Below are 24025 nucleotides of genomic sequence, written 5' to 3' on the forward strand. Positions count from 1 at the left end.
TCTGCGATTGGTCGGGCAGGCGGCTAAATAATAGAATCGATTAGGTCTTTGAAACTGGGGAACCGTACATCACTTTTAACTTTCAAACACTTCTTAAAGTAATAGATACTTACATTACTGCTACTCTAGATTCTCATACTGAGATAATACACAAAGTATAGGGTATCCCTAGTGCCAGACAGATAAAAAGGGCGCAGGAACATGCATATTTATGTACATCCATATATGTATGTACATACATATGTACGTATGTTTTTTAATTCATGTACAATGTTTTTCCACGGGTAATCGTGAAGGGCGGCCAGGTGGGGTGCATTGCACATGGATCGCATCAAACAATGCCCATTTCTTTAATTAACAATTTGCATTTGCCGTGTTTCCAACAATTTTTTGCCGACCCCCCTTCCGTCCTGTTTTAATTGGTGTTTACTTTGGGCGGCTCTTGTGCCACGCCCACTTGCAATAATACCGCTGGATGCAATGGTATGGTATGGTAATCACCACCTGGGCTGAGCTACCACATTGCTGCATTCCTGCATTCCGGCATCCCGCATTCCGGCTGCCTTTGAGCGGCATCTTTTTACTAATGACTCGAAATCCCATCCAATCATGCAAACTGCTTGGGACTTTGTTTGCGGATTCACCCCTCCGGTCGGAGATAGTAATTTATTTCTTAAAAAGTGAAATCCATTAACACAAATTCCTTGGCCCACTATCTTTGTACCCCCTCCCCCAACCAAACAGCCAACCATCCTCCCTCTCCCACCTGCTTCAAACCATATCTTTATGTCTTGGTCAGACCATTCACGTGGCTCTTATGTTCCGGTTTTCCAGCTTTTCCGCTGCTGCCTGGCCAGAGGAAAATTGCAATCACCTTTGTGATTGTGTTCTGCTTTTCAGCTCCATCGCTCGGCATTCAACAGTTTTCGCTTTGTGCACTAAAAGTATTAAATTTCTTCAAATATTCTCGGTACACGTGTTTGTATGTACATACATACATGTATGTATGTACGTACATATGTACATAAGTACCTACATATCTACATACCGAGCAAAAGTCACTTTTGAAACGTATGTATGTGTATGTATGTATGTTTTCTGTGCGTTTGTTGTTTAGATGGTCAAAGATTTGGTTAGAAAGACACATTTTCATGGCATTCGGTTAGTGGTATTACTTATTTAATTATTTACGAAAATCGTTCATAAAATCAATTCAAATGGCAGATAATACCAGATTTCCCAAAAGAAGCTTATTAATACTGAGTGCAGGATTTTCTGTCAGGGTTTTGCACATCAAATAACACAACTGTACATAGCTTCTATCGAACTTGTCAGGTTGAGGAATTTTTTTGATGTGACATAGGCGACAAATCCAAAGTTTATTCAAAAGGCAGTAATTATAAGCATTTGCAGCTGGCGAGGCATTTTGTCGGGTAAGGCGATCCTCCTTAAGAAGTGCTGATTCAGTCAAATCCACTATTTCAACCGACGCTGCAAACATTCTGACCATTAAGACCAGGGCGCGGGAACTTCACCGAGGAAATGCGCTTAGTACGACGCAATCCAGAAGCGCATGCAGAATGCACAGCAGGTTCTCCAGCTGGTCATCTCGGACAGCTGTACTGGCGCTGCGATCCCGCCATGAACAAGCATGTGGAGGGCCTATGACCTATGGCCATGTCGCTTGTCTGCTGCAGGTCTTTGTGGAGAACGAAATCAACCTGAGTCCCGACCAGAGCTGCATGAACTGCTGCGGAGGCTGCCATGACACCCGCTCGAGCGGTTGTTACAAGGCGGAGGAGGAGTTCTGTGGCCAGCAGGCCGCTTGCAAGGGAAGGCTCTACAAATGCAACACCATCGAGTCCGAAAGTTTATAATCTTTGTGGGGACCAAAAACAACAGCTAAGACCGCTGCTACCAAAGGTAATCCCTATATTAATATATAAACCATAACAAAATAAAATCCCTTTTATTTCCAGTGTGGATTTCGATCTAGAAACCATATGTGCTTGAGTTTAGATAACGTAAACAGAATAATTTTAACAGCTAACAGTTGGCGCGCAACTAACAGCTCTGTTAGCCCGGCCGGCGCAACAGCGAAAAATCCCTAGCGCTTCACCAAAAATCCCGCACCGGCGGCTTGATCTCTGTGACATTGAAGTTGCGATTGAAAGCAAGCCTGTTAACCACATGTTATCTGGGTTTTTGCGACGAGGCGTCCAAAGAGCACGGTTCACCTTCACCCAGCAACTCGGCGAAGATCTTTTGAGCGGCGCAGCGGCAACACTCCACACCCAGATACGCATGATGGATGACATTGCGCTGGACGCGGCCAAGAAGACGGCGGCCCGCACGGCGGTGGACCAGTGGGTGACTGAGGATACGAAGATTCTGGGGATTGGCAGCGGATCGACGGTGGTGTACGCCGTGCAGCGGATCGCGGAGCGCGTGTGGAAGGAGGGCGAGCTGACGGACCTCATCTGCGTGCCCTCGTCCTACCAGGCGCGCCATCTGATACTCGACTACAACCTTAACCTGGGCGATCTGGACAGGAATCCCAACATAGACGTGGCCATCGACGGGGCCGACGAGGTCGATCGCCATATGGTGCTGATCAAGGGCGGCGGCGGCTGCTTGCTGCAGGAGAAGGTGGTGGCCTCCTGCGCCAAGCACTTCATCGTGGTGGCCGACTACACAAAGAACTCCATCCGCCTGGGCGAGCAGTGGTGCCGCGGCGTGCCCATCGAGGTGGCGCCCATGGCGTACGTGCCCATCAAGCTGCACATCGAGGCGCTTTTCGGCGGCGAGGCCTCGTTGCGTATGGCCAAGGTGAAGGCGGGACCCATTGTCACGGACAATGGCAACTTCCTCCTGGACTGGAAGTTCATCGCCAACAGGGAGTACGACTGGGACGAGGTCAACCGCGCCATCACCCTCATCCCGGGCGTCCTGGAGACGGGCCTGTTCGTGAACATGGCCCACAAATGCTACTACGGCATGGCCAATGGCTCGGTCAAGGTCCAGAACAAGTAGTTCTTGGGCGGAGTTGGGGGAGCGCTTTTTGCATTTATGTTTCACCAAGTTGTTCCTTAAATTTTAGGTTTGCCATTTGTAATGGATTTAAATACATATTGAGTTCTTAGCCGAGAAAACGATGTGTCCTAACTTGAAAGTTTCAGCAAACGAATCTTATTCAGCTTCTTCATTCAAGTATAACATCGAAATACGTCCAAATCACCACAAAAGGGTATCCATTACACTGAAATCAGACCCACTAAATCTCAATTGGTTACAGTTCCACTACAATAAAGTGGATGTCGAATGTCAGTTCACATGCGCTTTGTATACTTTTGTCTCGATTGCGGCTACAAAAATAAATAAACATTAAACAAGCTAGATCTAGAAGGCCTTCTTGGTCCGCCCAGGGAGCAGGGCCTCTTTCAGATACTGGAACAGCGACAGCAGGCCCTGCTTCTTGTTACGCGAGAAGTAGTTGCTGACCACGTCCGGACTGCGCCGGCTCTGGTCGCTGACGGTGGTGGGCAGGACACTGTCATTCGCACTCAGCGAGACGAACAGGGCGAAGGGCACGATCCACATGCAGATGGTAAAGTAAGCCAGCACCTGAAAGTGTAAATTTCCTTTAGGCGTTTGCTGCGGCCTAATTCAAGTTGTATGTAAACAAACTGATGATGTGGATACACAATGCAATGCATATTGCATATAATGGCTGTATAAAAACGTACATACGTTTGTACGTAGCGAATGCGCTTTCCATGACTAATGATTTATGCAATACATATGCTCACCTGCGTGAAAGGCACATAGACAGTGACGAAATGCTGGAAGGCCAGGAAGTGATTGACCACCAGCATGGCCAGGGAGCCCAGCAGCGGCAGCGAGAGCAGGCGCACGAAGGGGAATCCACTCATGATGCCCAGGTGGAAGCCCTGCGCCACCAGTCCGCAGATGATAAGGCTCCACGGCAGGTCCTCGAACAGCAGCAGCAGGATGTAGACGAAGATCGTGAAGCTGATCAGAAATAGGATGCACTTCCTAGCCGCCGTCGTGTACTCCTCGGCCAGCTCCGCCAGATAATAGAGACCAGCCACTGGAAATACAAATTGCAGACGTTGCAATTGGACAAGTGCGGCTGCACGGCGACAGCTCACCAATCGACAGGGTGAGGAACACGATCTGTATGGCCAGCGAAACCCATCCCAGCAGGTACAGGACGGCCATCTTGCGTACTTCAGGCGGAATCGAAGGATATATACGGCTCAAATCGGCCGACAAAACAAAACAATCCGATTAGAGTGGCGTGTGGTGTGTGGCTCGAAATACCAAACATTTAATCAGCTTGTATAGAAACGGGCACACTAATGCGCAGAGCTGCCAGATATTCTCGTTCCAACGCTTTTTCAAATATTTTTTGTGGGAAACATGAGGAATTTAGGATTGAAATCCATATGCAAACTAACTAATGTGAGCAGCAGCATCCATGGACCATGACTTAAAAATATCTGCAAATGAAGTAAAAATACATTCATAAGTAAAACGAGTTCAATTCTTTATAAAATGTCGGATATCAAAACCGAATATCTTAGAAAGCAACCGTTTCAAATTTCATCTGAAGCAAACAGTCTAGATTCTGCTTTTGATATCCTGCAAATTGTCCAGCCTTTTCGAAAAATCCGTAACTTTTCGTATGTGTTCCATACTCGCACGTGCAAGGATGTTTTGTGCAGGAATAGTGCAGCGTAGACTGAGCATGGGTCTCAATCCAAAGTGAGTAGCGCTTGCACATAACTCCTTCCCTTAAACACCCCATCCGAAATCCCTGAAGACTCGGCCTGGCGCCCAGGAAGCTCTACTCCGAGGAGAAGAAGCCCCCGGGTGTTTTCCTTTGGGGCGGCGGACTTGGCAAGCTGCAGGGCGGTCTCAAGGAGGAGGAGTACTTCATTTCGTTGACCCAAACCCTCGTGGGCAAGATGCGGGACAAGAAGGAGCCCGGCGACTACCTGCCCAACTGGGACGAGTTCCAGAAGACTCTGGACCACGCCTCGCTGGGCAGCACCTCTTCCATGAACAAGCACAAGAACGTACTCGAGGAGGCCTTTTTCCTGAACAAGGTTGCTATAAGTCTCCAGCTCATTTTTCTTCTAATTTCCATTGCAATATCTTTGCTTTCAGACTGCAGACGACATCAAATTATTGCACGATCGTGCCCAAGAAGAGCTCAAATCTCGCCATACTGCCACAGAACTGGAACTCGAATCAGATCCCCAGAACACCAAATAGTTAGTTGTTTATGTTTAAATGCCATACACCGATTTCTTCAGGCGCATCATCATCATAATCACCCAACTTATCCACATGACACGGCTCAATAAAATTGTTAGTTGCAATCTTTGTAGAAAGTTTTTATGGAATTAAGGAAGTAATTAAAAATCCATTGGGTCATCCCAGTTGATTAAAACTAAAGTTCTTTAGCCCCTATTTAGTGAATGTGTTTCTATTTCCGTGCCCACTCAGTATTTTTAGCAGCGCTATTGTCCAATGTTCACCAGTTTGTTTTCGCAAGTCGTCGAAATCGAAATTTCAGCGGCTACTCATCCCTTATATATAGCTTAACTATACTATATAAACCGATAAACCGATAGAGGCAAACATGTTTACACTGCGACGATTCAGTCAGCGCTGGTATCCCAAGCAGATTCAGTAGGTTTCGCGATTTGGAGAGCAGTTGCGTAAGATTCTAGAACCGTTTTCGAATCGCTTTGCAGGCACTTGAAGATGTCGCAGATCGGAGAACTGGGCAGTGGAGCCGGCAACGGCGGCGGCGGCGGCGGATCCATCCGGGAGGCGGGCGGTTCATTTGGCAAAATGGAGGCTGCTCGCGAGGAGGAGTTCTTCTACAAGCAGGTGAGCTCTTTCTACTACACCAGACTGTACACGAGGTAAAGATTCCATGTTTCCCTGCAGCAAAAGGAGCAACTGAAGAACCTGAAGACCAAGACGGAGCCTAAGGCACCAGAGGCTCCCAAGAAGTGAGCCCAACCAGGAGCTTTGAACTCCACTAGCTTAACTATGGTTAGGCTGGATTGTCTGAATTGTATTTAATGGGAATGGTACTCCAAATATATTTTGTTTAATTTACAACTGGTTGTGTATTGGATAACTCCCATCCCTGATCAGCTGATCGCCCCGCGGCTCACCCAAACTGCAAGCCTAAACTTTCCCCAGACCGCTCCACTTCCATTTGTTTACGAACAGCGCTGCAAAGCGGAACAGCCGACAGATAAGCGTCAGTGTAAGCGCAGCTGATAACGGGCGGCGGAGTGGCGACCTAAAGACGCATGGACCGCGCAGGCAGATGGAAACAGTTCGCACCGGTTCGCTCGAGTGTGCAGTAGATGATCCAGCGGCAGGAATGGCGGCCACGATCCAGAACACCCTGAAGGTGGCGCTGCGAAAGCGCATGAAGGATGCACTGAAGGGCATCGACGCGGAGGCCATCGCCCGGCAGTCGCAGGCCGTCACGGCTAAGGTAACATTGGTTTGGCTGGGCCCCAAGGTTATCAAGTTAATTCCCAATCCCCCTAATCGGCTCGATCGCACAGGTGCTGCAAAGCGAGATCTTCCGGCAGGCGCAGCGGGTGAGCATTTACCTGAGCACAGCCTCGGAGCTGGACACCACGGCGCTGCTGTCGGAGATGTTCCGCCTGGAGAAGATGGTCTTTGTGCCCACCTACGAGGGCAGCAGGATGAAGATGGTGCGGCTGCGCGGCATGGAGGAGTACGAGAGCCTGCCTCTGACCAAGTGGAACATAAAGCAGCCGGACTTCAAGGAGGCACGCGAGGATGCCATGACCAACGGTGAGTGGCTAGGCATACATCAGAGCTCCTTCTAAACCCACACACACACACTCGATCACCACAGGGCACGGCATCGATCTCTTCATTGTGCCCGGTGTGGCCTTCACCCGCTGCGGAGCTCGGATGGGCCATGGCATGGGCTACTACGACAAGTTCCTCAAGCAGCACGCGGAGAAGTATCCGCACAAGAAGATCTCGCTGATGGCACTGTCGCTCAACGAGCAGATAGTCAGCAACGAGGAGTTGCCCATGGAGTCGCACGACGTCCGTTTGCACAGTGTAATTACGGAAAACTAACTTTTGGCTTACATACAAAGTGGGAAGTAAAGCGAACTAATACGAAAGCAACACACACTATTAAGTATTGGAATTCAGCTGCCCAGCGGGCATCTTAGGATCTAGTTCTGGTTCGTTTGCCGAGTTTACGGGAAGTGTCAGTGAGAAGCGGGTTGGGCTGCAATGTCCTCCTATCTCAGGTAGGATGGCCTGGAACGCAGGCCTCGTCCACGCGGCCGTCCACTGTAGTGGGGCGACGAATAGTGCGAGTCGCTGCTACTGAAGTGGGAGTCCGAGGCAGACCGATACGATCCGGGGGACTCTGCCCAGCTGGAGGGCGAACCAATGCGCATCATCTTCTTTTGCCTGTTAAAAGAGTAAAAAGAGCCCATTAGCGTTATCCTGCTAAGTGGTAATCGTGACACTTTACCTAAAGGCAGCTGCTGCCGAGATTCGAGATCCTCGGTTGCGACCCACCCGGGAGCCTCTCAGCATTGAGGGTATCTTGTTGTAGCCGGTGGGTCCTGTGGGCTGGGCGCCACAAGTTTCCAAGGCCAGGAAGTCGTCCACGTGCAGCGATGGCGGTCGCGAGGTGTTGGGCGGCCGGGAGCGGAACAAATCGCCCCTGGAAGGTGGTGGCCGAGCAAAACCACGACCCCTTACCGACGACACAAACATCTTCTTTTCGGGTCGACCAGTCGCGGGCTCAACTTCCACACGGCGCGTGCGGAAACAAGGCGCCGTGGGCGTCATCTCCCGATTGGATTGGGGCGAGCCGGATAAGTTCATGACCCGCTTGCTATCGCCAGCCACATTCAAGTCCGGATTGAGGCACACGTTGGCCAAATCCGTGAGATCGCAGGCAATGCGCTCGTAGATCGGCTCGTTCATGTCCTCGATCAGTTCGATGGGCAGCGGGTCCAGCCAGTAGCGCGCCGTTAGTTGGGCATTCTCGGCGGTGGCGCAGAATCGCGTGAAGATCGGACGCGCCTCGTACTGTGTGACAATGCCCTCGGCCTGTGGCAGATAGGGCTCCACGGTCAGAGATGCACTGCAGCTGCTGGCAGATGGATTGGCTTCGCCCTCCGCCTCTGGTGGCGTCTCCGTACTGGTTCCGGCGAGAATCTCCTGCTTAGAGGCCTGCAGCAGGATCAGCTGCTTGAGGTCGCTCAGCGCCGCCTCATTGGCCACTGCCTTATGCTTCTCCATGACGGTGAGAATGCGGCTCAGCACCGGTGGCTTGGCCAGCTCAATGTCCTGGAACTCAACCAGCTGAGCCAACTCTGTGGCGCCCAGTTTCAGAGTGCGGTGTGGCATGGCCGACATGGCGGGCGGCGGTTCTATTTGGGTCAGAGAGCGCAGCAGCAGGATCAGAGATTCGATGTTGGCATTGTACTCCACCGTTTCGTTGTGAAGGATCACGCGCTCCATCCACGCCTGGAACTCGGTGATCTTTTGCTTCAACAACTGCGCCAGATGGTAGAAAGTGAAGCTGGCGGTATAGATAATATTAATATTAAAAGCGTGCGAGTGATATTCAGAACTTACTCGTGCTCCGTGAGGATGACCAGATTGCGCACCGCTAGAATCGATATGCCATGCGTGACCTCCACGCTTGTCAGGTTACTGAAGACCGCATCGATGATTCGCGGAATGAGCTCCTTGGGTGGCAGTGCGGCAGCCAGATTCAAAGCGGGCGAAGCCGTGCTCTTGTGCGAAATCAGCGAAATGCCCGAGTCTAGGAAACTGTCCAGAATGCGGTGAACGGCCTCCTGGCAGTTGGAAACCACGTCGTTAAACTCGTTCAGTGCCAGCAGCGACTGGAAGAGTTCCCAGAACTTTCCGGAGAGTATGGACAGCATGGAGCTCTTCAAAGGGGCAAAAGCGCACAAGCGAGTGGAGAAACGAAGCAGCCGTTCCAGGTTGGTGGTCGGAATACAGTTGGATGTCTGGTACTCATTGCACAGCAGTTCCGTGATCGTCTTGGCGATCAGCAGCGTCATGTTGGGCGCCAGGTCGGACAGTTGCATGCACACTCGCTGCAGTAGTTCGGACAGCTGCGGAAAACTGGACGGAGCCAGTGCCTCCACCAGCTTGGCGATCTGACCGCTCTGGGGATGCAAGTGGGCGGACCACAGTTTCCGCTCGGTAATCAGACGCTGCTTGTGCTGCTGCTGCAACTGGTCGCATAGCGGCTGGGGCATAGGCAGCGGCAGTGGAAGCAGCTCCGCCAAAAGTTTCAGTCCTGTACGGAAGGAATCATTAGATGGATCAGATCTCTTGCAAAGTCTAGCTTACCAGGAATGAAGTGCGCGGGACCATCGACATTCTTAAGCACCTCTCTGATCATCAGGGTCCAAAGGGACTTGTGCAGCGACTCCTCGTCTTGTTCGTTCGGCTGGGTGTAGGCGAGCAGGGTCTGGACCACCTCCATCTTGCACTGCTCCACCTCGGGTCCCGCCTGGCAGCGCGTGGGGAAGTAGTAGAGCAGGTAGTACACTTTCACCAGGTGATCGATGGCTGTGAGGTCCTTGTAGGTGCCGTCTCTGCACAGAATCGCGTAGGAGAGCAGCTCGCGGAGGATCTGTAGCGTTGGCAGCATGATCTGGCAGCAATGCACTCCCTGGATGGTCATCAGGGCGGGAGCGTGCGCACCCGGCTGCTCGAAGTAGGCGCATAGTCGCTCCATGATCTGGATGCAAAGTTGGACACCATCCGCCGCGTACAGCTGCAGGGCCACGAACCTATGTTTGAGCTCCTCGGTCACTGGAGGAGCTTTCTGACCTGCCAGCGGCTTGCTTATGGAGAGATAGCGCAAAATCCGCATGGCCATTATCAGATCTCCGGGAAAAGTGGTTAGGTAATCCAGGGAGCGTCCTATCACCTCCACCAGCGGCATAATGTCATCGTATACGAACACATTGATGGCCTCTAAGGGTTTCATGTACACGTACATCTCCTGCAGGACGGCCGACACCGAGGGCTCGAAGGTCTCGTGGTTCTTGGCCAGCTCCAGGATCACACCTCCGTGCTCGATAAGGTAGTCCAACTGCTCGCAGTAGCGGACGCAGGCGTCCACCATGTCCACGGCATAGCTCAATACCGGACTCTTGTACTTCGTGCCCGGCGAACTCAGCTGGCGTTGCGTCTGCAGACGCTGCTCCTTCTTGATCAGATCCATGAAGATCTTAAGATTGTTATTCAAGCCCAGCACCTCCACGGTGTGCTGCCGCCCAGCCGGATCGCAGGTTTGCGAGTAAATGGCATGCATATGCGTGGCCAACTTGACGGCATCGTATTCGGGAGCCGCGGCAGCGTAAGCAATGGCGTCCAGGTGGTAACGCGTCTGCACCTTGTACGACATTTCGATGCCCAACCTGGCCAGGCGTGGCAGTACTGGGCGCAGGATCGGCCTGGGTCGCACTTGAGGAGCAGCAGCTGGAGCTGGAACGGAAATCGGGGCCGCAACTGGCTTCCCCTCCTCGTCGGCCGTCGGTGGAGTTGGCTTCTCGCCTCCAGCTTCCACAGCTTCATTTTCGACCTCCATTGCCTTGTCCTCTGCATCCGACTTCTCTGCCTTCTCCTCTTTTTCCTCCGGGTTTCGAGGAACCTCGTCCAGGCCCAGCAGTATGGCCACAATCGTCTGCGTTACAGGAAAAGCATCATCCACGAAGTAATCAATGCCGACATGCGAGCGCAAAAGGGTGTGCATCAAGTCTAGCATGCTTAGATACGTCGTGGCCGGCAACTCCTTGCAGTTTGCCAACATGACCAGCAGGGATTCCGCCAGTGAGTTCTGTCCCAAGTAGGACTGCAGGGCATTTCCGAAACTGCGCTGCGCCGTGGGATCGGTCACCACCTCGAATTTCTTGGACACGGGCAGAAAGCGACGCGGCTGCAAGTAGCTCAACTGGCTGGAGAACAGTGCATCCATCAGCATCTCGAAGGCAAACTCTATCTGCTGGCAAGTTATCACTGTGTCCTCCATTTGATCGCGATTACCAGGTATGATTATTCGGTCCACGAAGAGACGACGGCACCAGATCTGTACACTCTCCAGGCCTTCCCACAAATGCAGCTTCTTTATAATCGCCTGCAGTGCGTACTTCGTCCTGGTCAGCTTGGCTGTCTTGATGGCTTCAACAATCATCTGATAGCCGTTGTTCTTCGCTCCCATAAAGTGTTCGATACCCATCCTGGTGTCCAGCAGGGCGTAGACGGCCTTGAGGAGCTGAAGCTTGATGGACAGAGCCATGTACGGTTCGTGGTACAGCCGGAACACCGCCTCAAAGATATCGAATTTGTGCTCTTTCAACAAGTGCTGGAAGAGCTCTTCGCTACTGCCCAGAAGTTCAGCCATTCGCGCACCCAGCTTGATGTGGCGGATCTTAAAAGCTGGCTGTGGTTGCATGCATGCCGCCTGGAAACTCAGGGCAATCTGCAGCACGTTAGCCGCCTGTCGCAGATGTAGCTCATCGTTTCCGAAGAACTGCTGCAGGACAAAGTTCCTCCGCTTGTAGTGCTGGGCTAGGTAACCCAATTGGTTGTTCAGTTGTTCACCCAAGTACACAAATTGCTCCCTTTCGTCCACACTAGCGCCATGTTCCTCGCTGAAGGCATTAACATTCTCACAGCGGGTTTGCAGGACCAGCTTCTTAAAGAGCAGCTTCAGAGTTTCCAGCTCCTTGCAGAAGTGGGCTGCCATGTCCCCTTCAAAGACCAACAGTGGCTTCTGCCACGGCTCGAAAGCATCGATGGCCGGAGGAGCAGCGGCAGCAGCAGCCTCCAACTCCCGCTCGTACTCCGCAATGGCAGCCGCATCCACTGCGTCGTCCTCCTCGTCGTCGCCGATGATCTCGTCGTCACTGAGAATGGGCTCAAACTGCTCTTGCGGCGTGCACGATCGGTCCTCATCGTCCCGATCCCGTTCACCACGGTGCAGCGACTCGGAGGAGTGCCGGTAGTGAGATGACTGCATCTTGTAGTGGGAGCGCGAGTCCTCGTCCTCGTAGTCCATCGTGTCTGGCGAACGCGGACGTGTCGGTGAGTCTATCGACGCGGGCGGGGTTCTGGGCCACTTGTGCTCGTCCACAACGGAGCGAGATCTCTCGGAGCGCTTGCGACGTGACCGATGGCTGGAATACTCCGGTGAACGCGACCAATCCCTGGAGCCCTTGTCGCGGGAACTGCAATGAAAGGTCTGTGATAAGTCTGAATATAATAAATAAAACAGATAACCACTTACCACCTGATGTACTCCCTGTCGTTGCTCTCCGAATGCGTGTGCGATCTTCTGGGCGGTGGCGGTGAGTGATCCGTGGAATGCGTGGACCGACGCAGTCGTCGCATCTCTCGCTGCTCCTGCTCCTCGGCATGCTGGTGGTAATGATCCCGCGACATTCCATACTCCATGTCCTCCGGATCGTAATCGCTGACATTTCCTTTGTGAGCGGTCAGCAGTTCGGCCTGCATCGGCTCCTGCCACTCGTCTTTCAGCACATCCTCCTGGAGGAGCACCTCGCCACTCAGGTTGGCTATCTCCGGGCCCACGGGCTCGCAGGGCAGCGTTGGACTGGCGATTGGCTCGGTCACCGAGTTGGTGAAAATGCCGTAGATGGCCAGTGTGATGGTGCTGTACCAGCCGCGCAGCACCAGACCGTCGGTGACGATCTTCTCCTGCGAGCAATCCAAGTGAATGCAGTCGTTCTGGTTGTAACGCAGCAGGCCGAGGTTCTCGAATGCCGACGCAGCCGGCATTCCCAGGTCATTGACGAAGAACTCCAGGTCGAACTTGGAGGGGTTGGTGGCGCCCAGGCGAACGCCGCCGGGAAAGTCTGCCTGGACTCGGGCGCCGAGAGGAATGATCCGCACCTGTGTGATGAAGACCGGCTTGGGAAACTGCACCAAATCCAAATTGATGTCCTATGAGGAGAGGAGGAAGTGGGGTTCAGCGAATGCACCGAGTGGGGGCTTCTGGAGGCACTTACCGTCACTTCCTCATGCGAGAAAGTGTCGAAGAACAGCAGCTCGGACCCGTCGTCTACGTCGGCCATGTTGTGTGCTTAAATCGAGTCTTTTTCAGTAAAATCTTCTACAGTCCGGAAGTTTTATTTATTTTCCGCAACTGCTAGGGATGGAACTTAAGACGATAAGTGATCGATATCATCAATTGCTCTACTACAATTGGTAGGGGTATTCAAGAGGGTATGCTTTAGAATATGTTGAATACATCTTTAAAAACTAAACAAAAATTGTCTCAGTCTAGTAGCTTGCGCAAAACAATGCATCAAATTTTAACGTCACAATTGGCTCATGTCTAGAAATGAATTGGATTTTTTCTCAATATTCCCCATTTTTGGTAATGATGCTCTCAATGTTTTCTAAAAGATTGTAAAATAGCCCTAAAAACCATAGGCTTAAACCTAACGCAGGGAATCGCACTGATTCAGAGTACATTTGTTTCCCTTCAATGGACGCACGCAAATCATGTAAATTTAGTTATTATCAGTAATTCAAAATTTACTTCCTCTACAATATTATCAAACTATAATTCGAACCTCTTATTATAAATAAAGTGTGAACTATCAAAAACGAAGTAGTGAGAACGACCTATAAGAGTTCCATAAAATAGTCCCATACCATATATATCGATAGGCTCGTGCTGGGTTGTCGATAAGGGAAATGTTTTGGAGACCGGCTGCAGAGAAAAACGCGGATTTTGTTTTATTTCTCTGTTTTGTGTATTAAATCGCCAGATGCGCAGCTTAATATTGTCCAACTCGTGACCGACTAGCGAATTGTGTGGAAAATGAGGATTCTCCTTGTTTTCTGCAAGTTCTAGAACCGCAGTGGCGCTTGAACACGCAACCACGTGAAATCCAGCAACAACAAGTCTGCGCAACATGAATTTGGACGAGTTCTCCGACTTCAATATAGATCAGCTTCTGGGCCCAAGCGCACCGCTGCAAGATGCTCTGGTGGCGCCGTATAAGCAGGTGTCGCTGCCCAGGAGCAACCAAGATGTGTACGCCAAGCGAAGCCGGCTGGCCGAGCGAATAGCCCAGAACGACGAGCTGATCCGCCAGGTGAAACAGCTGCAGGCTCAAAACAAACAGCTGGCCGACCTGCAGCGCACCGCCCAAGAGGTGACGGATCTGTACCAGAAGGAGAAGCAACAGAGGATCGAGCTGGAGAAGCGCACCAAGCAGATCGGCGAGCGATGCGGACAGCTGGAAAAGGAGCTGGACGTACAGGTTGGGAACTGCGAGAATCTGCAGGAGCAGCTGCAAGTGCGGGGACTACCCGTGGAAGCCAAGGATGTGCTGTCCATACTCATGCAGTTCTCCCAGCGGCTGGGCGACGATTGTGGACTTTTGCGGCGGGATCAGAACATCATGAAGAAGCTAAGGGAGCACTGCAAGACTATAGACGTAAGCGTGCCCACGCCAAAGAGCCCGAATTCACGTAGCAAACGGAAAGCCCATCAGCCCGGAGTCAACCAATCTACGCAAACCGACGAGGAACCCGCTGATCCCAAGCCCGCGCTTTGCTCTGTTGCTGTGCAAGTGGAAGGTCTGATAGAGACGCGCAACCAGGCCACGCAACACAAGAACACCACCACCACCCGGGGAACCACTACAGCCTCCTTCATCAAGCACCACGATGTGGGCACATGCTTTCCCGAACCAAAGCCCCTGCCAAATATTCGGCAGATACTTGATGAAATGCTATCGTGGCGAGATGATGTCGTAATTGAGCCCATGAGTCCGCTGAGCGATCTGCAGCAGGAGTTGCAGCTCGAGGACGTACCGACCAATGCGAGTGTGGCCACCTGTACCACTTTGTGTGATATACACCGCGAGATTGATTTCGTTACCGACCTGCCGACACAAATAAAGGTGTCCGCCTCGAGGCCGCCCTCACGAACAATGCTGGATAGTGTAAAGGAGGAGGCCAGATCCTCCAGGGAGCTCGCCAAGGAGCTGTTCAACTTTCTACCTCAAAACCAAAGCTGCCTGACCAATCTGCCGCCGCAGGCCTTCGAGGAGCTGTGGCAGGTCTTTGGCCAAATGGTGCTTGCCCTGCTGCAGAGGCGCTCCAATCCGTCCATGGCCACGCCACCAAGCGTCAGTCAGGCGGATTTCACCAGATGGTTGTATGAGCTCTATGAGGGCACGGAGAACCAGACGGAGCAGACCTCCAACGGAAGCACCAGCAAGAGAGGTAAACCCATTCAAAGCGCACCAGTGAGTGGATTAATTACGTCCACATTCTTTCTAGATTTCGCCACCAGCACAGAGTGCATGGATACTGGAACGGATCCCATCATCCAGTCGCCCAACATCAGCCACGAAGGACATGTCACTCCAATTCGCCTGCCCTCCAAGCCCAAAGAACGAAAGCGAAAGTCCAAGAAGCGCAAAGCGGCAGCTACACCAAAGCCGATAGCCAAGCGAAAATGTCTGGAGATGGAGACAAACAATGAATTAGAAGTAGAGCGCGAACAAACGCCAGAAACGGCAATCCAATTCTTAAGCAATTTGGAAACTTTTAACATGGCCAACTGTGATAATCTCGAGATGGAACTGGATGAGGAAGAACTTTATTTGCTTCAGTTGACGTCCAACGCGAAACAGAATGAAAATAAAGGAAATGTTAGGGTTCAGGATCCTGACGACTTGAAAAGCCCTGCGCAGACTTCTAAGTTCCCGAAGTCAGAAAATCATTTGCCTGCGGTCCTGAAAGAAACAGCTTCGTCTTTGAAAGGATATGACGAGAAACAATGCCCCTTTCCGGACAAAACTGAAGAGCTTATGCATAAAAAAACTTTTGAGATACAAGAAAATATTGGCAGTCTGACAGAATTGCCTCCAAATATAGATATTTCGGCGTATCCAGTTTCAATGGCAGAGGTTAGAATTGTCTCCTCAAATAAACCAAGCGAAATGGAGGTGAATGCTTCAGAAGGCACCGATTCACACTTGGATAAAAGTGTCTCAAATTTGGATACAGGCTCAATGAGCCTATTCGGCAGTGATTCAGATGTGGAATCCGAATACAGTATAGAGCAAATGGCTCCCGAGCTAAGTGACTCCGATGATACTTTCGATAATAGCGAAGAGGATTGCAGATCTGCGGATGAGCCAAGCAACTCCAAAAAAATAAGGAATAGTTCCTTGTTCGGCAGCGAATCAGAATCGGATGAAAGCGAGGAGCGTGCGTTGGAAGCGGATGATCTTACTGAAGCGGAAGCAAAGGTGGAAGAGAAGGAATCAGAACAGAAGTCATCAGATGTGGCTCCCGCAGCATCATCTGGGAAACTATTAGTAGTTGAAGCAGATTTGGTAACCAAAACGCAGCCTTTGTTCGTTGAGAAACTGGATCTAGAGAACACGCAGCACACAAGTACGTGTACCAACCCAAAGGAAACGGATGAATCCGAGGACGAGCACGGTCTGGTTATCGACGAACAAATCTTCATTAGTCAGCCTGAGGAACCACCTTTAACAGTTCCCATAGCCGCAAAACGAAGGAGAACACAAAGTGAGCTGAAAACTTTGTCGCCCCCAGGCGAAGTTCGTTTGACTCGTCAGAGAGCGAAACAACTGCTCGACGAACAGAAATCCGGTCCAGAAAAGGGTCTTTCGCTCGTAGAACAAATAAGGAGGCAGCTTAAGAAAGCAATTAATAAATCGGAGCCTTTTAAAAAGGATTCGACGCATGATTCAAAAAAGGATTCGACGCATGATTTGAAACCATTAGAGCATGAAGATGAGCTGAAAGCAATGCAGCTAGGTACAAATTTTGAGCCTATAAAGCTGTCCTGTTCAATAAGCGAGGAGTCACCTGCCTCGCCTCCAGCTTGCGAGCCAATGGATGAGCTTGACCCTCCGCCCATAGAAATACCTCTAGAGCAAGCTGCTTGCACCCGGAAAGATGACCAACACAAGTCGATTGTACAGCATGTTCTTAAGATGGACACGGGTCTGGAGAAGCTTGTGGAAGCGAATAGAAAAACTTTGGGCAAGTCCCAACCGCAATTGTGTGCCTCAATAGGCAAATATCTGCAGGAGAACATGCAGCTGGAATCCACGTGCAGCGACTTGGCCATGGATATCTACAAGGTGACCAAGAGTGAGGCCGTAATCGTAAATGCTATGATAACAGTAATCTGCAAGATCGGCCTTGATGATGGCCCAGTGGAACGCCTGCTAAACGCCTTAAAGTATTTGAACTTCTCGCAGAGATTTTTGGCTGAGCTAGAGGAGCGTCTATTCCGCAACACCAAGGAGCGACCAGCCACTGAGCTGGCTCTCAACTACGTGCGGCTCTACTTGAAGGCAACCGCTCTGCAGGCGACCATGTCAGCAGGGTATGAGAATCCAGCGAGACTACTGTTGGCCAAAATACTGTATCACTTCGATCAGGATATGCCGCCGCTGGTGATGGAGGTGTTGCGTCAATTTCCCACCGCGCTACCCCACCGCGAACAGCGGGAGTACGACAATTCGGATGCCCTGATCACGGTGATCAAGCACCTGTTGATGAACCGGCAGTACGACATGCAGGATCCCAACGGCGCTGAACGACTGCTGCTGTCCAAACTGCGCTTTGAATACCACTTCCAGCCCTATGAGCCCAGCAAACAGCAGGTGCTGGAGAACCTGGTGGGGAAGCTGAAGGCCGGCCGTGAGGAGGAGCTGGGCTACGCCTTTGCGCTCTTCTGCCGCCGCTCACCGCATCTCAAGGTCGTAGAGAGCGTGGTGGGGGAACACCTAATGCCGCTCGCCACCAGTTACTGTGATCTCGCTGCTCAAAACGAGTTGTACGATGCCCGGCTTGGGCTTCTGCTGCACTGCATCTCTTTGGTACTGAAGCCACTGCCCCTGGATACTGATATCTCCGCCTTCGTAGGCTTCCTGAAGCGCCTTCTCGTGGCAGTGCCACGATCCGGAGTTCAACTGGCGGCCGTCAAGGCCAGCCTACGTCTGCAGAGATTCGGATTCAAGTACACTCTGGATGCCCTGAAGGACTACAGGCCCAACTACGAGCTCGACCCGTTAACGCGGGCCATGATTCGATGCTTTGCGAAACGGAGGAGGCACTTCCGTCACGTGGCGGCCACTGGGCGGCGTACAGAGATTTGAGATTCCCTTTTATGAATTGTAACTATTTATTTATGTATGTTATTGTATAGATTTTGAATTAAACTAAATGCCAACTGCGCTGCGGATCTTTACAAATTTAAACTTACAACTAAAATACACAAAACGATTGCACTTAGGTTAGGCTGGGGTTAAGGTAAGTCGTGGACATGGGACATGGAGCGCAAGCAAGTGAATGAAACAAAGGAAAGCGTAATCAAAATGTACAAAAGTGCTTAGCGTGGATTTGGACAGAAGTAGCTATACTTAATTCGTGGACTGTACAATAACATGGATCTAGGATGCGGCATACACATACATCAGCGGCTTCTACTACTCGAAATGCCTGCAGAGTCAGCCGGAAGCACCCATGCCGTGCGCGAGGGTGAGGTATAAGTATAAGGTACTTGTGATCTCCGACATCATTTGCGGTCTAGAAGCGCCACCGGGCAGGGCTCCCAGTTCCAATCTCCGCCGTAGAGAGCCATCAGTTCATGCTAGATCAGTTTGTTCAGCTGCAAGTGTTTGTATTGGGTTAGTTAACGATGCAATATGGAACTCAAATGGGCTTCCCTACCAGCGATCGCCGCTGATGCTCCTTTTCCAGTGCAACTTGGGCCTGCTGCGGCGAAAATTTGAGCACTGCCGATATCACCTTGACAAGCGTCTCGTTGTTCGTGTTCCCAGTTAGGTACTGAAATGGAATATATCAGTTAGTTGGGAGTATATATTTGGACATTATCTAGTTTGATTCCCCACCTGGAACATGATGTTGCGCAAGTACTCGAATTCCGTGTTGGCCGGAACAGCCTCGCTGTGTTGCATGGATACCTGTCGGCAAGAGAAAGGAATCAGCAATGGAATCAAAGGGTGGGTGCACCGCTGCTATGGACTCACCAGGGTTTCATCCAGTTGCCGCGAGAGTTTCGCATTCTGCAGCTTAAGTCGCTCGTTGGACTGTTCGAGTATGAGGAAGTTCTCGCATTTTTGCTCCAGGAACAGGTTTCGATTCGTCACGTCCTGCACCTCGTTCATAATCTCTTTGAGCTTAGACTCCAGTTCAGCCTTCTCGCCGGCAGCGGCTGCCTCCTGAACGTTTTTGGGCGCCATGCTGGCGAGGAGTTGCTGGGCTTGTATGCCGGCTCGCAGGGTTTCCAGCTCGTTGATGCGCTCCGCCATCTGCTGGTTGTTAGCCTGCAGCTCCTCGATCTCCTGCTGCATATTGGACTCCGCACCGGCGCTCTTGTGCTTGAGATCCTCCAGCTCCCGTTGCAGTCGCTCGTTCAGGCTGCGCAGGCTGTCGGAGTCGGTTGAGGGGGATAAATGCTCCTTAAGGCAAATCACCTCCTGCCTTAAGCCATCAGCTTCAGCCTGCAGCAAGGCCTGCTCATCCCGACTCATTGCCAATTCGATTTGCTTATCGTGGAGTTGCTGCTGCGCTTGAAGAAGGTCTTTTTGGACCGCATCACTCTGCTCGGTGACAAAGCTGGCGTGCTCCTTCTGGCGGGTCAGCTCCACCGCCTGTTCCTCGATGGCCTTCTTCAGTTCGGACACCTCTGCCGTTGCTGTCGCACTCTGCGTTTCCTTTTCGGCCATTTGGACGGCATGCTGCTCGGCCTTCTCCTGAAGAACGTACAATTCACATTGCAGGGATTTCAGTTTCTCCTTCAGCTCCGCACTCTCAGCCAACTCGGCCTCCAATTGCTTCGTGTGCTTATTCAAATACTCGTTCTCGATCAGGATCTCATCGAATTTGGCCAATTTTTCGGAGGCTTCAATCTTTTCTTGTAGCTGACGATCCCTTGTGGCCATGGCTTCTTGGAGCTCCACCACCTGACGGTTTTTCTGGGCAATTGACTCCTTCACCTCCTCGCGTTCCTGGCCGTGCTTAATCTTCAACTGTTCCATCTCCAGCTGCAGGGCATCATTGGCTTCGTGAAGACGCTCTACGTCTGAGTTGGCGGCGCTCCAGCGAGCTTCCAATGTGGCAATTTGCGTGGTGTAGGACGAATTGGTAGCCTGCAGTTTCTCCTGAATGCCCTGCTCTGTCTGCTTATAAGCATCAAGTTGCTCGCGAAGATTGCTGATCGTGGCCTGCAGTTGGGTCTCACTTTCGCTGTTTTGGGCCTTCAATTTCGCGCATCGTTCGGCTTGGTCTTTCAGCTGCTGCTCCTGTTCTCTTTGTCGCTCTCTCAGCTCCGACAGTTGTTGGTCCTGCTCCTTCAGTTCTCGATCTAAGTTAGCCTTAACCCTATGCAGCTCCTCACTGGCCGACTGCAGGCAGTCCAGAGTGTGTTTGGTCAGCAGCTTATCCTTTTCGTAGGCATCGCATTTATCCTGCAGCGTCCGATGGTCGTGATCCATCAGCTCCTGGGCATTTTGCAGCTTCGAGTGCTCGTCGAGCACCTGTTGCAGCTTCGCCTGGATCTTGCCGATCTCGTCTTGTTTGGCTTGCAGTTGGGACTCCAAATGATTCGTCTGCTCCTCCAGCAGACAGTTGCGTTCGGCCAGCTTGGTGTTTTCGCTCTGGATCTCCTCCAGCTTAGCTGAGGTCCTCTCGTCCTGGGCACTGCTGTCCACTTGCTCCTGCTGCAGTGACTCGATGCGGGATTCCAGCTTGCGCTTCTCCCGTTCCAGCTCGCTGTGTGAGTCTTGCACCTGTTGCATTTGCGCCTGCATGGTGCCAATCTCCTCCAGAATTCCAGTGACGCGTGCCTGCAGCTCCTCCTTTTCGCTCTCCACCTGGCGAGAGTGACTCAGTCGATCTGCCAACTCACTTTGCAGAGCTTCGAGGCGAGCGCTTTGATCGCTTGATTTCGCCTGGTGCTGCTCGTGTTGCTTCTTTATCTTGTTCAACTTGTTGCCGCTGGCTTTCAGTTCCTTTTCCTTGGCCAACAAACTGGCCTGACTGGTGGCCAAGTCCTGACTAAGAGCCTCCAACTGCCCTTTTAGTGCAGCCACTGTTTCGCTCTCCGAGTTCGCGTGCTGATCTTGTAGTATTTGAATCTCTCGCTGTAGCTGTTCCAGCTTAAGCCTATGCTGTTCCTCCTGGGAGGCTTTCTCGGAATTCAAAGCGGCCACAGATTCGCGCTCCATTTCCAGGCTCTTCTCGAGTTCGAGAGCATGGAGCTCCCGTTGCGATTGAATGGCTGCCAATTCCTCTCTTGCCCGAGCGAGCTGAGCTTCCCAGTCGTTTTGTTGATGACGCTGGACAATTTCGAGCAACTGATCATTGTGCAAGCGCAGGTCCTGCAAACTGTGCTCACTTTCGGTTTTAAGCGCATTCAAGCTTTGCTCCAAGGATGCCGCTTGCTCTTCCTTGGCCGAGAGTGCGGCCTGAAGTGCGTTCAAACTGTGTTCAGTGGAAAGAAGTTTGGCTTCGGCTTCGTCCTTAGCTGCACGTAGTTCATTGATCTTCTGCTGGGAATCAGTACTTTGAGCTTCTCGTTGTTCATTAATGTGGTGCAATTTTTCTACATTCACATCGTTTTCCTTGGAAAGAGTTTTCAGTTTGTCTTCCAACAAAGCGACTTTCTCTTCCTGTGCTTTATAATCATTCCTGAGGGAGTGCAAAAGTTCTTCCGTGGCTAAGAGCTTCGATTCGGCTTCGTCCTTGGCTGCTTGCAGTTTCTTTTGCTGATCCTGTGCTTCGTTAGTTTGAGAATCGCTACTTTTCTTGTTTTCTCGCAATTTATCTAAGTAATTTTCGTTTTCTTGTTTCAGTTTACCCAACTGCTCCTTCAGATGCTTTAGCTGCTGCTCCTTGGCTGCTTGTTCGCTTCGGAGAGATTCCAAGAGCTGATCCTTGGACAAAAGCTGGGACTCCGCATCCTGAACGGCTGCTTGAAGTTTCTTTAGTTGCTCGCTTGAATCGCTTGCTTGGGTATTTCGATCTTCGTTCTGTTTCTGCAGATCTTTTACTTTCTGTTCGTTTTCCACCCTTATGGCTTCCAGTTGCGCTTCGAGTGTGACCACCTGTTGCTCCTTGATCGCATAGCTTTCTTTTAGGGTGTTCAGCAGGTGCTCTGTAGCCATAAGTTTGGCATCGACTTCCTGCTTCGTGGCCTGAAGCTTTTTGAACTGCTCCTTGACTTCGTTGTTGTGGGACTCTCGCTGAGATTCCAATTGCTTGAGTTTCTCCTGAAGCTTACGCACCTCGGTGTCCTTTAGCTCCAATTCCGTATGGATGGCCTGCTTTGTCTGGGCCAGAAGAAGCACGTTCTCCTCCTCCTGCTTGCGCACAGCTTCGTATTTTTCGGTCACACTTTTCAGCTGCTCGTCCCGCTCTTTAAGTAATCTCTGTAAGTCGGACACACCGGAACTGCCATTGGTGGACAGGGGCGACTTTCCGATCGACTCCTCCAGGTCGATTAGCTGTTCGGACTCCAGCTGTTGGCCGCTTCTCTCCAGAGCCGCCGTAATATTCTCAGGATTTTCGCCCAGCAGCTGGAGCTTCGTCTGATAAGCCTGCATTTTGCAGCTCATGTCGTCCATCTCAACGCGCAGAGCCTCCTCCAAATGCGCCTTGGCCTGCTGCTCCAGCGTGCACTGCTCCCTCAGCTCGCTGATTCGGCGCAGCGCCTTGTCTTGCGTCTCCACCAGCACAGACTGCAAAGCGATATTATCGGAAATGTTCGTTACACAAGCTTATCAAGCAGACCGATTAGATAGGCAGATAGATAGATACCCGCGCCTTGGAGCTGTCGCGTTCCAGTTCCTTGTACTTTTTGGCCAGATCCGTGTACCGACAGCGGTACTTGTGGTAACGATCAAGTGACTTCTTGTACGCATCGTACAGCTGGTCCTTGGTGATCACATCCAGACGAGCCGTTGAGGCGGAGTCGTCGAACTCGCTGCTCGTTTCGTCCAGATCAGATTGCAAGTGGTACACCTGGAAAGTAGAACACATAATTAAAGCAATCTCGGAGACTTTTCGGCCACTTACAGCTGGCGCTTCATATGTAGGCAGGCGGAAAGACACGTCGCTGGCCATGGACGAGTTGGAGAGCTTGCGGGTCCTGGAGGTGGCGCCGTTCAGGGATTGCGTCGATCGTCCGCGCAGAGCGGATGCACTTGTGGCCGGCAGCTTTTGGATGCGATAAGGCGAGTTCTGAGGTGTGTCTGCGCGGTGAAAGATGGATTGATATGTGAGATAAGGAACCCCAGGTGACTCATGGCGTACTCACCCTCCTCCGTGATGCTGAAGAAGTTCTCATTGTTGCTGGTGTTCGTTTCCGAATTGGGTGTTGTGCTCGACGATGAGCTCACGGCGGCCTGGGAAAAAAGTCCAAGGAAGACTCATGAGCAGCTGGTCACTTCACTTTTCACTTGTGCACCCAGAAATGGGTCACAATCGCACAATCGAAGGCGACCCCTTCCCAGTTCACCGACACACATGCAATTCCGTGTCTGTGTGCGTATGTTTTCCTCAATTTGCATTTTTCATCGGCAATAAGCACCGCCCCGCCCCCGCACACAAAAATACCTGTGCAGCATTCGCAAATTGCTGGAACTTCGAGGGCGACGCCTTCACCTCCTCGATCAGCTTGTTCTTCAGGTTGGCGAACATTTCGAGTGCCTGCTGCGCTCTTTTTCAACTGGTTGCGCTACCTGGTTTAAGCACTATTCAATTTGTAATTAAAAAACATCTAAATAAATACGTGTCTGCAGATGTTCATTCAACGGTCACACTGCCGATAGCCTCGGGAGTTATCGATAACAAGCGC

General features: G+C 51.4%; 8 protein-coding genes, 1 non-coding gene and 1 pseudogene across 14 annotated transcripts; 6 read left to right on the plus strand and 4 right to left on the minus strand.

The window, feature by feature from the left end:
- Positions 1 to 1320: 1320 nt before the first annotated feature.
- CR30409 lies at positions 1321 to 2275 on the plus strand (annotated as a pseudogene).
- Positions 2137 to 3395, plus strand: Rpi (Ribose-5-phosphate isomerase). Of its 2 annotated transcripts, none has more exons than NM_001259551.1 (1): positions 2137 to 3395. In NM_001259551.1, exon 1 carries the CDS (start codon positions 2308 to 2310, stop codon positions 3031 to 3033), a length of 726 nt encoding a protein of 241 aa, NP_001246480.1. In that variant the 5' UTR covers positions 2137 to 2307; the 3' UTR covers positions 3034 to 3395. The 2 variants fall into 2 exon arrangements, with proteins under 2 accessions (NP_001246480.1, NP_726309.3); NM_166594.2 differs by having other exon boundaries at positions 2137 to 3146.
- On the minus strand, positions 3326 to 4519 carry CG3500 (uncharacterized protein). Of its 2 annotated transcripts, none has more exons than NM_137939.3 (3): positions 4173 to 4519; positions 3810 to 4111; positions 3326 to 3624 (listed from the first exon to the last, which is right to left on the minus strand). In NM_137939.3, the coding sequence occupies exons 1-3, from the start codon at positions 4240 to 4242 to the stop codon at positions 3400 to 3402; spliced, it is 597 nt and encodes a 198-aa protein (NP_611783.1). In that variant the 5' UTR covers positions 4243 to 4519; the 3' UTR covers positions 3326 to 3399. The 2 variants fall into 2 exon arrangements, with proteins under 2 accessions (NP_611783.1, NP_001261152.1); NM_001274223.2 differs by having other exon boundaries at positions 4173 to 4345.
- A 94-nt stretch (positions 4520 to 4613) lies between these two features.
- On the plus strand, positions 4614 to 5462 carry CG9875 (uncharacterized protein). Of its 2 annotated transcripts, none has more exons than NM_001169791.2 (3): positions 4614 to 4788; positions 4847 to 5132; positions 5194 to 5462. In NM_001169791.2, exons 1-3 carry the CDS (start codon positions 4709 to 4711, stop codon positions 5299 to 5301), a joined length of 474 nt encoding a protein of 157 aa, NP_001163262.1. In that variant the 5' UTR covers positions 4614 to 4708; the 3' UTR covers positions 5302 to 5462. The 2 variants fall into 2 exon arrangements, with proteins under 2 accessions (NP_001163262.1, NP_611784.2); NM_137940.3 differs by having other exon boundaries at positions 5194 to 5406.
- Positions 5432 to 5915, minus strand: asRNA:CR44168 (antisense RNA:CR44168). The gene has a single exon (NR_073896.1).
- CG34423 (uncharacterized protein) lies at positions 5566 to 6158 on the plus strand. Of its 2 annotated transcripts, NM_001169792.3 has the most exons (3): positions 5566 to 5721; positions 5787 to 5925; positions 5986 to 6158. In NM_001169792.3, the coding sequence occupies exons 1-3, from the start codon at positions 5672 to 5674 to the stop codon at positions 6052 to 6054; spliced, it is 258 nt and encodes an 85-aa protein (NP_001163263.1). In that variant the 5' UTR covers positions 5566 to 5671; the 3' UTR covers positions 6055 to 6158. The 2 variants fall into 2 exon arrangements, with proteins under 2 accessions (NP_001163263.1, NP_001097431.1); NM_001103961.4 differs by having other exon boundaries at positions 5693 to 5925.
- A 10-nt stretch (positions 6159 to 6168) lies between these two features.
- Mthfs (Methenyltetrahydrofolate synthetase) lies at positions 6169 to 7220 on the plus strand. 2 transcript variants are annotated; one of them, NM_001103962.4, is made up of 3 exons: positions 6169 to 6550; positions 6624 to 6879; positions 6944 to 7220. In NM_001103962.4, exons 1-3 carry the CDS (start codon positions 6434 to 6436, stop codon positions 7174 to 7176), a joined length of 606 nt encoding a protein of 201 aa, NP_001097432.1. In that variant the 5' UTR covers positions 6169 to 6433; the 3' UTR covers positions 7177 to 7220. The 2 variants fall into 2 exon arrangements, with proteins under 2 accessions (NP_001097432.1, NP_001286765.1); NM_001299836.1 differs by having other exon boundaries at positions 6385 to 6550.
- On the minus strand, positions 7146 to 13309 carry vir (virilizer). Its single transcript, NM_080161.2, has 6 exons — positions 13143 to 13309; positions 12401 to 13077; positions 9454 to 12341; positions 8704 to 9400; positions 7586 to 8647; positions 7146 to 7521 (listed from the first exon to the last, which is right to left on the minus strand). Exons 1-6 carry the CDS (start codon positions 13206 to 13208, stop codon positions 7347 to 7349), a joined length of 5565 nt encoding a protein of 1854 aa, NP_524900.1. The 5' UTR covers positions 13209 to 13309; the 3' UTR covers positions 7146 to 7346.
- A 510-nt stretch (positions 13310 to 13819) lies between these two features.
- Ice1 (Interacts with the C terminus of ELL 1) lies at positions 13820 to 18413 on the plus strand. Its single transcript, NM_137942.2, has 2 exons — positions 13820 to 15378; positions 15436 to 18413. The coding sequence occupies exons 1-2, from the start codon at positions 14058 to 14060 to the stop codon at positions 18300 to 18302; spliced, it is 4188 nt and encodes a 1395-aa protein (NP_611786.1). The 5' UTR covers positions 13820 to 14057; the 3' UTR covers positions 18303 to 18413.
- Golgin245 (Golgin-245) lies at positions 18314 to 23999 on the minus strand. Its single transcript, NM_137943.3, has 8 exons — positions 23785 to 23999; positions 23486 to 23573; positions 23245 to 23420; positions 22987 to 23190; positions 19197 to 22907; positions 19059 to 19130; positions 18877 to 18993; positions 18314 to 18814 (listed from the first exon to the last, which is right to left on the minus strand). The coding sequence occupies exons 1-8, from the start codon at positions 23866 to 23868 to the stop codon at positions 18797 to 18799; spliced, it is 4470 nt and encodes a 1489-aa protein (NP_611787.2). The 5' UTR covers positions 23869 to 23999; the 3' UTR covers positions 18314 to 18796.
- Positions 24000 to 24025: the final 26 nt, after the last annotated feature.

The sequence above is a fragment of the Drosophila melanogaster genome, chromosome 2R (genome assembly GCF_000001215.4).
Source record: "Drosophila melanogaster chromosome 2R".
In the NCBI taxonomy this organism is placed as follows: Eukaryota; Metazoa; Arthropoda; class Insecta; order Diptera; family Drosophilidae; genus Drosophila; species Drosophila melanogaster.

Coding starts and splice junctions, on each gene's coding strand:
- Rpi (NM_001259551.1), top strand. CDS start 2,308: ATGGATGACATTGCGCTGGACGCGGCCAAGAAGACGGCGGCCCGCACG.
- CG3500 (NM_137939.3), bottom strand. CDS start 4,242: ATGGCCGTCCTGTACCTGCTGGGATGGGTTTCGCTGGCCATACAGATC. Junction 4,112..4,172: donor GTTCCTCACCCTGTCGATTG/GTGAGCTGTCGC, acceptor TTGTATTTCCAG/TGGCTGGTCTCTATTATCTG. Junction 3,625..3,809: donor TCTATGTGCCTTTCACGCAG/GTGAGCATATGT, acceptor TTACACTTTCAG/GTGCTGGCTTACTTTACCAT.
- CG9875 (NM_001169791.2), top strand. CDS start 4,709: ATGTGTTCCATACTCGCACGTGCAAGGATGTTTTGTGCAGGAATAGTG. Junction 4,789..4,846: donor AGCATGGGTCTCAATCCAAA/GTGAGTAGCGCT, acceptor AAATCCCTGAAG/ACTCGGCCTGGCGCCCAGGA. Junction 5,133..5,193: donor AGGCCTTTTTCCTGAACAAG/GTTGCTATAAGT, acceptor CTTTGCTTTCAG/ACTGCAGACGACATCAAATT.
- CG34423 (NM_001169792.3), top strand. CDS start 5,672: ATGTTTACACTGCGACGATTCAGTCAGCGCTGGTATCCCAAGCAGATT. Junction 5,722..5,786: donor TGGTATCCCAAGCAGATTCA/GTAGGTTTCGCG, acceptor ATCGCTTTGCAG/GCACTTGAAGATGTCGCAGA. Junction 5,926..5,985: donor AGGAGTTCTTCTACAAGCAG/GTGAGCTCTTTC, acceptor GTTTCCCTGCAG/CAAAAGGAGCAACTGAAGAA.
- Mthfs (NM_001103962.4), top strand. CDS start 6,434: ATGGCGGCCACGATCCAGAACACCCTGAAGGTGGCGCTGCGAAAGCGC. Junction 6,551..6,623: donor CGCAGGCCGTCACGGCTAAG/GTAACATTGGTT, acceptor TCGATCGCACAG/GTGCTGCAAAGCGAGATCTT. Junction 6,880..6,943: donor CGAGGATGCCATGACCAACG/GTGAGTGGCTAG, acceptor CGATCACCACAG/GGCACGGCATCGATCTCTTC.
- vir (NM_080161.2), bottom strand. CDS start 13,208: ATGGCCGACGTAGACGACGGGTCCGAGCTGCTGTTCTTCGACACTTTC. Junction 13,078..13,142: donor TCTCGCATGAGGAAGTGACG/GTAAGTGCCTCC, acceptor CTCTCCTCATAG/GACATCAATTTGGATTTGGT. Junction 9,401..9,453: donor TCCCGCGCACTTCATTCCTG/GTAAGCTAGACT, acceptor CCTTCCGTACAG/GACTGAAACTTTTGGCGGAG.
- Ice1 (NM_137942.2), top strand. CDS start 14,058: ATGAATTTGGACGAGTTCTCCGACTTCAATATAGATCAGCTTCTGGGC. Junction 15,379..15,435: donor CGGAAGCACCAGCAAGAGAG/GTAAACCCATTC, acceptor CATTCTTTCTAG/ATTTCGCCACCAGCACAGAG.
- Golgin245 (NM_137943.3), bottom strand. CDS start 23,868: ATGTTCGCCAACCTGAAGAACAAGCTGATCGAGGAGGTGAAGGCGTCG. Junction 23,191..23,244: donor CTACATATGAAGCGCCAGCT/GTAAGTGGCCGA, acceptor TCTACTTTCCAG/GTGTACCACTTGCAATCTGA. Junction 19,131..19,196: donor GGCAACTGGATGAAACCCTG/GTGAGTCCATAG, acceptor TCTTGCCGACAG/GTATCCATGCAACACAGCGA.